Below are 10397 nucleotides of genomic sequence, written 5' to 3' on the forward strand. Positions count from 1 at the left end.
TCTCGTCTCGTAAACATGAAGCTACCCTGTCACCAATTAGCTTAGCTCAGCATAATGACAGCATTTAGGGGGGAGAGCATCATAACATAATCTGCATTCCAGATCCTCCAAACATTTGTTATCTTTCCCTTTGTTCCCCCTCCCTGACCAGTACATAATAACTGAGACAAATGTTTCACTTGTAGCAGTCTGAAACATTAACATTTTAATACAGTAAAGCAGCCAACTCAACTGCAGCTCATGGAAAAACCGCATCAAAAAGTTAAAGTTGTTTTAAATTTTATTTGTATATGTACACAATTTACAGTGTTTGCACACAATAGGAAAAGGGGAGAATGCTATGAGACAAAAAGTGGATCATTTCAACTTGCCAGTCATACCAACAACAGTTTGTCTTGAACGTACATACATCAAAGAAATGTGAAAAGTAATTCAACACAATTACTGTTCTGATAGAGATTGACATCCAACAACCAGAGCCTGAGTCTATGACTGTTCTATCTTTGACCAAAGCCTCATGGGAAAATATTTACTTTACATGTAATCTTCAAACAGAAATGAGTATTCACAAGCGTCTTTTAAAAATGAAGCTAAAACGACAACACAGGTCAGTGAGTGGTGAGGCTGGGGTGAAGAGGTTTGACTCGAACATGGCGGGACAGTCCGAGCCGCAGACCCTGACCCGGAGACCTCACTGCTGGACTCGAAGACGAAGGACCTCTACCAACTTGAGCTGGGAGAGAAGAAAGGTAACAATAGCGTTTCATTAATCTAAACCTGCTCTAGAAACCTACTAAGCTTCAATAAGGTTTACAGATCAGACTGTTAAAAGAAAGGTCATACGAGGTACTTATCCATGGTCAGTGTATCACCTACAGTGGATTGATATTGCAGTTACGTTAAGGTTTTCAATGTATAGGTGGTCATTTGAGTAGGTCCCAGAATAAACATTTATGTTAAATGGTTATAATTGAGGTTATATTCAAGTATGTATCTGTAAATAAAATAAATAAAAAGCCTAAGTCTGAAAAAAGTTATTTTCAAAACATTTTACAAATCTGGTATACTGTGGGTGTTCACCTGGTGGGATCCACTTGGGTATTTTGCCCCCTGCTGGGCTCAGAGGCAACGCAGGTTTCGCTGTGAAAACTGTGGACGATGAAGGAGGTCTTTTGGGTGCAGCTTGAGCTGTTGGAGGACTCCTCACTGGTGTGGAAACGGCTGTGAGACAAAGTAGTTCCAATAAATAATACGAATAAGTAAAATAACAGTCAAGAAAGCAGATTTTCTTTAATGAACTTCAAGAACGTACCCGCTGCCGGTGATTTATACTTTGGTGGATTTGATGGTAGCTTTTCTTTTTTAGAGGCAGAAGGTGGTTTGGTCTTCTCGTGCTTGGTAGCTTTCTCCTTTTTTGATTTGCTGATTTTCTTCACTGTGAATTCCTCCTCGTCGCTCTCAGCTGGTTCACTGAAGTCTTCATCACTCTCTGAATCTGGAAAGGATTTTTTGTTAATAGTTGTTTAAAAAATGTAAATCAAGTACTAAAAGAGAGGGGCGGCAGGGTAACAACCTGGTGTCAGTTTGGGTTTATATTCTTCATCGTCTTCTTCATCTGCAAGCGTTTTCTTCTGCGCCTCAGCGGCTTTAGAGGCAGACTTTCTCTGTCTCGATAGGACCGCTGACTCCCTCTCTGATGTGATATCATCCAGGTCTAAAGATGAAATAAATAAATAAAAGCATTAAACATTCATACCACTTATCAAACAATATTACATTCAATGCATTTGGGCAGCATGTGGAAATTAAATGTGCAATAACAGAAAGAAAATGTACCCAAAAGGACGCTGCAGTTGGAAAGGTGCAAAGAGGTCGGATCAATGTTTTCATCGACTGGAACTTGAACCTTGACATCTCCTTAAGAGATATAACATTAATTTAAGTTGACGACTCTTCAAAAATAGACAATTGGATTTATTTTGTCAGAGCTTTATCATACCTTTACTGGTGTCCGACTGTTCTTTTATCCCATCTGCATTATTGAGCAAGGACAATGTAATGGCTGCTTCTAGATCCCGTTCAAGCGGCTTCACATCTAATGGTCTTCTGTGAAGAACAGAATTAACGTCAAGAAGATTTTAGTGTCAGGATGTTTTTCAGATTTGTTCTCAAATATCTTAAATAACAAACTGATTCATTATTTTTTTACTTTACATTTTGAAGACTTATCCCAAAGGGGAAAAAAAGAAAATAACAATGACACAAAGTCCTCCCAATAAAATGTTACCCTCTGAAATGAGTTGTTTTAACTCCACACTACTGTTTATCCACTAGAGTGAGAGCGTTAATCCAAAGCACATACCCCAGGTGAACTACGCCACATTATGTGTATGTAGGCTATTGTTGACAGACCATTTGAATCAAATTACATGAAACAATCTTTATTTGGATAAACTTGAAGTATTGCTAGCTCTCTCTGCACGTCTCTTTCTGAATGTGTGGTATTAAAATGAACAAAGACATCATTACGTTATCATTAATTTAACTTGTAGACTGAGAGTGCATTCAATGTTATTCATGCTAAACAACAGACTTCATTTATTAACAAAAATCTAAAAAGGAATTTCAATGTTTCTCTCATTCCGAGTAATAATAAGTCATCTTGTATTCCACATTATGTCCCATTATCTAGTCTTTACTGTACCTGCTCTTCGGGCTCTGTGTGGATGGTGAGTCGGACTGCTGACTGGAGGACTTGCCCGATGATTTCATGTGCTCCTGTCTCACCTCCTCCCTGGCCTTTTTCCTGGGAGGAGCCTGAGCAAAATCCTCATCTGTCACAACATTAAGACAGAATAATTAGATATGTTAACATAACGTTACTGTAATGTAACGATAACATTACATGATGATGTCATGATTTGTAATTTGTAATGCTAAAATGCTGTTTACAGCCTCTCAACAGGGGACATGTTCTTCTTCCAAATGATCAACGTTGTAATCTAGAAAATGATGATTCATCAATAATGAAAATATGTATTAGTTTCAGCCCTCTTCATATTTACAGTATGAGCTGTCATTGCTCTTTTCCTTGTAAGTGTTGCAGGCAGTAAACCCATAAGATATTAGGGTAAATAAAACCTTATTAAGTGTTCGGTTGGATGTCTGGTCTATATTGCTAAAACAATTGTCCCTCTACTTAGTTTTGTTTAAATGTATGAGTTTGCTTACCAAGATCCTGTTACTGCCCCCTAACTGAATATGGGAAATCTGAAGCTCAAACATGTTGCTATTGCAAATGGAATAATAAAGAAAACCTGTCCAACAGTTATCCGTTAAACCTAACTTTTCCATTTTACATGATGGTGTGAATATCTTGAAAATTACAATGCATTTGAGGAGTAAAAGGCCAATAATTTCTTACCATCATCAACGGCATTTGCTTCAGAGTAATTCACAACTTTTGTTTTCCTGTGTGTCAAGGATAAACAACGAGTTAGCGTTAATGAACATTAACAACATCAGACGAGCAAAGAGTTAGGTTTCTAAAAAGGTCTTCACAAACCTTGGTGGTCGGTCCATTGTTTGTTTATCCAGTTTACATTAACCACGTCAACGCTGGGTTAGCTGCTTCTGAAACACAAGCTAATGTTAGTTAGCCTTACCTAGCTTTAATTGTTTCAAATGCTAACGGTACATTCACCGAGTGAATTGTGTCTTCTAGTACTGCTATAGCTAACTAGCATGTTAGTTGTGTTACAGAGCAGCCAACTGAAGCGCTTATTATTTTCAACTTCCCGCCTGAACCGAGCAGAAGTGACGTTGTGTTGACTAATTTGACGAATACCGGTAGCAGATTCGTTTATTAAAATACATGTATATGTGTCTCTTGTAGCCCTTAAAAAATAGGACTAAAGCAGGAAATTATTATCAGTAGGAGGTTTGATATCGAACATTTATAAATATACAAGTGGCACTTATTCCATATTTTTCTGAAAATCTGTCGAATGTGCTTCTGATAAATACCCTGTAGTGCATACTGTATTATTGTTGTATTGCGATGGAGCTGTGCTCAATCTGGTTAGTATTATTCTGTTTGGGATATTTTGACGTTTTCATAGTATAATATGGGGTCTTAATTAGTTGTGCGCTAGTAATGATATCATAAATGTACTGTGTTGTGGCTGTGAACATCATGGCTAGCTTAAATGTATAAAAATAGAGAACCTGGGTTCATTATAGGCCTACGGTCGATCCCATACAGTTACAGTCATGTTCATATTAATAAAATAAGTCATAGTGAAGAATGACACAAAACGTATTGGAAATTTCTTGTACTGCTGAGTACAAAATAAACACAATGCAGATAGCTTATCTAACAAGCCATTTTAATTTGCTTTAAACAACTCAACATGTAAACAGATACACATTATGTGACAAATGTAAACAATGCCTTCAATACACAAACTGTCCAGCAGAGAGCACACAACAGTGAATGTATTGGACATTTTCGTTCACATTGCTTTAATTACCCTATTTAAATGAATGTTATAAAAACGGTGTTTTATGGTATCCGTTCATGTAAAAAAAACTAAAACAGAAGTCAGCTGATTTCAACTGTCACATATCAGTATCTGCCTCAGAGGCCCTTCTTTACATTCATGTTTAGCTTTGATTATGTACATATCAAACCCAAAAAACCCATTAGACTCTAGTATTTATACCAAAAAATGACTAGTGAGGACAACATCCGCTACCTACCACCTGCTGTCTGCTTCCTGTTCTTCTGAATAAATATTTCCTCTTGCCATAAAAACACATTTGAGGACAGAGTGTAAGGTAATTACTCATTACAAACACTTCAGTACCAGGCTGCCAAACCTAAGTTTGCATGAGTGAACATGTAGGAGTGTGTGGGACCAGACTCAAAACAATAAACATATTTTTGGGATTTAAAAAAAGAAATGATTCATGTTCATTATTCAAAGTACAACAAATATTAGGGGTTTAGAGGAAGAGTAGGCAGAGGACAAAAATATCTAAAGTCAATGTCATATTCATGTAAATACTTCTGTCTTGTCCTTTCTTGTGTGCAGATTTAAACAACTTCACAACTATATGCTGGTATTAATGTTAAATGTCGTCCCCCCCCCCCACCCTATACTTGCCATGGCAAGTCCCATTTTGATTTGACCCATTAGCTTTGCTTTATTGTATACCTCACACATTTTACATATTTCTGAATAATAAAATGTATTTCTATTTTCATTTAATCTATATTTATATTTATTGTGTTTCTCCATGCACCAATACACAAAATCAAATTTCTTGTTAAAACCTACTTGGCAATAAAGCAGATACTGGTGTAATGATGAAAACCGTTGACTTTATGGAAACCTTTTTGTGTCTCTGTTTGCAGGCCATGTCTGTGTCACCTCTGCCCATGAGTGAATTGAGCCAGCAGTCCAGCAGATGGCAGCAGGAGTCTGACGCTCCAGGACTTCAGATCACAGAGGTACAGACTGTGACCTGCTGGTTGACATGTTGTCTACAACCTCCCAGTCGCCCACTCTCAGGGCGGAAGCAATCCCGGCTCCCTCTGAAGTGCAGCAAAAAGGGAAATCGCTCCGTTTTTACTGCACGTCTAAGAGAGCAGCAGCTTCCTAAGGGTTGTCATTTTCCAGTTTGTGAGTGGGTGGCTGTCGGCTGCGGTTTGTCACTCAGTGGACCTGGACTGAGACGTTTTAAAGGGTGTGATGGTCCATGTCTTGGGACCCAGACAAGGGAGGAAGACGTGGGGCCAAAGGGCCCTGTGGTCACACATTCCTCAACTCCTCCAGCGCTGCCTACAGCCATGACCAAAATATCAGATCCAGTCATGCAAACACTGCGGTCACAACATCATGCTTTCACCCATAAAGATGTTTATATTGTGTTCTTGACAATAATAATGCTAATAAAAGTAACCTCTTGACTTATGGTAATCATTTGATGACAATCCCATTTATCTGGTGCATGCACCTCTTTTTTCTGTTAGTACAGGAAAGGATTTATAGTTATATTGTTAGAGGGAAAGTTGCAACACCTCCACTCATACTGTATGTTCCCAAACAAAGGCACACGGAGAACAGAGTGTAGTGCATATAAATGTTTCACTTAACTAAAAGTAGAAATTCCCTCCTAGTATATGACTGGTAACAAAACGTACTGAAAGTTGTGCCAAGTTAAAAATATGTAGGTATGTGATGTTAAATGTTTAAAATAAGTAAAGTGTGTTCCTACATTTGTACTCAGTGGTGCACAAATATTCACTTTGGATGCTTTAAATCACCAAAGTATAAAAATAATGAGGTAATTGAGGTCTTTTGGGACTGAAATGTTTGTAATATCGTCTTTTAAATTGTGCTTTGTATAAGACAACACTTTATTGGAGAGCTTAATTGTCTTTTTCTAAACTTATTTGACTGGAATTGTTTATATATTTCTTTTTAACCTGTATTTGGGTATGCATATTTGTTTCTAATCCCAATAGCTAGCTATATATTAAGGACATATTTATAAAAGTTAGTGACCCTCAAATCATCCCATAATAAGTAATAAAACACACATTTTCCACCTCATCTTAATTGCTTTGAATTATATTCACCTGTTTCATGATATTTAACAAAACAATTACAGTCCTTTGTATCTGTCTCCGGCAGCATTACCAGACTATTTTTGAATTAGACAACCAGCTGGTTTTACTGGCCTGGCAGTCATGAGGTCATCAGTGGTCTTCATTTGAGTTTGTTAGTTGGAAGTGGTCAGGAGGCAGTTTTCCCCCTCAACCACTGACTGACTGCCATCATTATGCAGCATCTCAGAGTGGCACTTTGTGTGGGGCTCTCTCAGTCCAGCGCCGTTGTCCTTGTATGGTTGTTCCGAAGGCGGAGACTGCACTGTTGTTATTTACATTCCACGCAGAGCAAAGCAAAAATAGCTTGGTTCTTTAGTAGTGAGATATTTTAGGTGAGATGCAATAGCTTGCCATGACTAAGATTCTGTAAAGTGATAAAAGTACCAAAAATAGTTCCACTTTTCTACTCATAAACTGTTGTGATGCAGAAAGCTGGATGTATTTTGAGTCGTTCGTAAAGGCAAACTGCTCTGTCAATGAGAGTATTCATTGCCATTCTGCAGTTATTTACATGTCTTAGGCTAAATATGTCTCTCTGAGTTCCTACGTTTTTCGGATATCCGGCGACGTTGCAGTGTCAATGTGGTGTTCTTATTGTACCCTAGAAATGGCCTTGGACCAGTGGCAACCGCAGCACATCCACAGCAGCCGCGGCTTCAGCCAGCGGACCAGAGTGGGCAGACAGATCTGTCAATCAGTGGCTTCCGGAGTTTGTTTTTTAAGACCCTGTCTTCTTAAGTGCATGCTTTCGCTGACTCTTTTTTTTTGGAGCACACACGCGGCAGCCACAAAGCTAATTGCAAAGAAGACGAGGGACCGGAGAGGAACAATCACAAAGAGATTTCAGTGTGGGCTTGTGACTGCACAAACTTTAAAAAAAATCTATTATGGAAGATAAAGCAAAACCCACAGTAATAAAGAAAGTGATATAAGTCAAGACCTTTGCACAAGTAATTCTGGTTGTTCAACCTAGTGCAGGTGACTGACATAGGGTGTCCTAGTCTTAGTGAGTGTTAGTCTGTCACATTTAAAAGTATTTCGAGTATGCTAGAGCAAAGGTTGCCCACCTTTTTGTGACCCCTCATCACAGGTTATGGTCTTTTGCTGTGTTCATGTCCTTTTGGATGGATGGGAGTACGATTTTATTGTTAATGACCTGAGAGCAAGCGCGTCATCAGGACAGCTGTAAGACTACAGAACCGAGCATGTGAGTGGTAAAATACTGTGACAATAAAAACTCTTATCAGTTAAATGTAGGTTTAATGGATTTAAACACGGCTTTTTGGCAGATAGTTCACGTCCATGTTTGTTTGGTTTTCCCACATTTTTATATTATTGACTTGGAGCTTTTAGAAAATGTTATTCATTGGATTTGTCAAAAAATGTTTAACAACCACATCCCTAACCAAACTCAGCTGCTGAGTTGAATTGTGGGCGATGTTGGTGTCCATTTCTGACAAGGAAGAGAATGCATGGGATAATAAAAACAGTATATAATCAGCTTTGATTCTTTAAAAAAAAAAACTTCTACCGTTGGTCAGACAAGCTGAAAGACTTGTTCTGCTCTAGAGTAGAGGAAAGCCATACGAAGAAAAAGACTTGTATGTGCTGAATCATCATGACAAGATGTTTTTCAGATTCTCTAATGGCAATTCCAGGCCCTGGATCAGGAATCTGCTGTATGATCATATGTGTTGACAAGACAGCAGGGATATAAAAAGCATCAAAGGGCGGGCCATAATTCAACGCTGCCAGTTTTACGCCGTGACACCATTCGAAATAGCATTTGTAACCCAGCATTGTTTCCTGCACTCCAGCGTGGCACTTGAAGGGCACACGGTGAGCAGTCTCATTAGGATGACCTTTTAACGGAGAGGTCACAGGCAAAAGGACACAAGCACATGAAACCTCGGTGACTTATGTGTCGTCATGCTTGGGATGCACGGCGCTCACTGCTGCCTCATTCGTTGATGGATCAGCTGTATCAAATTCTCTGTTGTGCATTTCCCACTCCGTACTGTGCACAAAACACACGGCCATCTTTGATAACCAATCAGTGTGCACATACTTCTGGCAGCAGCAGTGCACTTACTGTAGCCTAGTTTCCCCACAAGGAATGGTACTCCTTAATGAAGGAGTGTCAGATAGTTAAAAATAGTCACAAGTTTTAATGTAAATTCTAGAAGAGATCAGTTGGTAAGCAAAGAAATAGACACTTATTTGAATATGTTGCTCTGTCTCAGTGGCCCCATAGTAACCAAATGATGCCCTGAGGTTATTCTACCTATATATTCCACTGAGACACATTATAGCTGCAATGCAGGGGATGACACAGTTGTTTTACTTACTACATGTTTAGTTAAGCATATGGACAGCACATCAGATGGAGCTAATGTGGTTTATGTTAAGTCATTAAACTCCTCTTGCAAATAGATGTACCACTCACAAGTTGTATTCAAAGTGAAGTAACATTGATCCCGATCACATGCCAGCGTTCCAGTGCTGCAATGCAGTGAGTTATCTCCCCTCACACAGGCCCTGGTGTCCTAACATCTGTTTGACACCAGAGGGCGATGTCCACATGTGAGAGGGATGGGTTCAGGTGCAGCAGAGAAATACGTCCGATCTGGACCTTTTCTGTAGTTCTGATCATCATCCAAAATGAAAACGTACTGTACAACCCTTCTCTAAAACTCCATGCTGTGTTGCCTTCATCAGGGGGGTGCCTGATGCTGTTTTCCTTCATACAGTCCATTCATCAGTCAGAATTACAAATAATATACTAAATAAAATATTGGCTCAGAATATCTATATTATTTTTAGGTATATATATAGTATACTCATATCTTGTTTATGTTATTGTCAGTGTATACATTTAAGTAAAAATATGAATGTAAAAAGGCTAGCTGTAATAAGCTAAGACATAAACCTTACGTTTGTCTCATTTTCAAAAATGAGAGAAAAACTTGTATTATTTTTTATATTTATATTTGAGATGTATAAGTTAAAGCACAACAGAAATGAACTAAACTAAACTTAATAATCATAAGTATGAGAACAATTATTTAACAACCAACTTTCTTACATTATTTTGATAGGTAAAGTGTGGTTTAAGCTACCATTTATGTTATAATATAATTTGGATCACTAGTCATGAGATCTGTAACCTGAGCGATGGTCTAAACTAGAAAAAGTAATATCCTGGTCGTACCAAAAAAGGCAGTTTTGTTTATTGTCATGGTGTCATTATCTCTATCTAATCTCAATTGGTCACTTTGTGCAAGGTCATTTGAGTTACATGCTACATTGTACCAGAAGCAGCTGAATGGAATTAACTGGTTATTCATTTTATTATTTACACCTCTGCTTTTTCTCCAACAAAAGGTCAAATTGTCTGAGGTGCCTGTTGACTTGGTAAAGAACATTGCTACTAGGTCTGTTTTCCAGTGACATGCTTTGGGGTCTCAGACCTGAGTGTATTGCAAAAGTAAAGAAAATGTTGTTTGAAACCTTGTGTTGCTGTAAAAAGACCAAGAAAGGATTAAAAAGACAACATTTTAATCTGTTGGTTTGAGTATTTGGCTCCTGGAATCAGGCATGCACTATACTATCACTTTTACCTTGTATGTTATTGACTAAATCATTATCTTTTATAAACGTGATTTGATGAATACATTAGTTCATTTTAGGTCTAGCCCACCAATTCTGAATCACTCAATTA

General features: G+C 38.2%; 1 protein-coding gene across 1 annotated transcript; it reads right to left on the minus strand.

Annotated features, from left to right (window-relative positions):
- Positions 1–262: 262 nt before the first annotated feature.
- On the minus strand, positions 263–3821 carry rad51ap1 (RAD51 associated protein 1). Its single transcript, XM_034074966.1, has 9 exons — positions 3566–3821; positions 3425–3471; positions 2705–2834; positions 2000–2106; positions 1837–1917; positions 1574–1714; positions 1313–1495; positions 1081–1221; positions 263–733 (listed from the first exon to the last, which is right to left on the minus strand). Exons 1-9 carry the CDS (start codon positions 3580–3582, stop codon positions 609–611), a joined length of 972 nt encoding a protein of 323 aa, XP_033930857.1. The 5' UTR covers positions 3583–3821; the 3' UTR covers positions 263–608.
- Between the last annotated feature and the right edge of the window lie 6576 nt (positions 3822–10397).

The sequence above is a fragment of the Pseudochaenichthys georgianus genome, chromosome 23 (assembly GCF_902827115.2).
Source record: "Pseudochaenichthys georgianus chromosome 23, fPseGeo1.2, whole genome shotgun sequence".
NCBI classification, from domain to species: domain Eukaryota; kingdom Metazoa; phylum Chordata; class Actinopteri; order Perciformes; family Channichthyidae; genus Pseudochaenichthys; species Pseudochaenichthys georgianus.

What these genes read in the sequence shown, in the direction of transcription:
- rad51ap1 (XM_034074966.1), bottom strand. An exon ending in AGCAAATGCCGTTGATGATG is followed by an intron (nt 2,835 to 3,424) that starts GTAAGAAATTAT and finishes ATGTTGTGACAG; the next exon opens with ATGAGGATTTTGCTCAGGCT. An exon ending in TAAACCCAAACTGACACCAG is followed by an intron (nt 1,496 to 1,573) that starts GTTGTTACCCTG and finishes AATCCTTTCCAG; the next exon opens with ATTCAGAGAGTGATGAAGAC.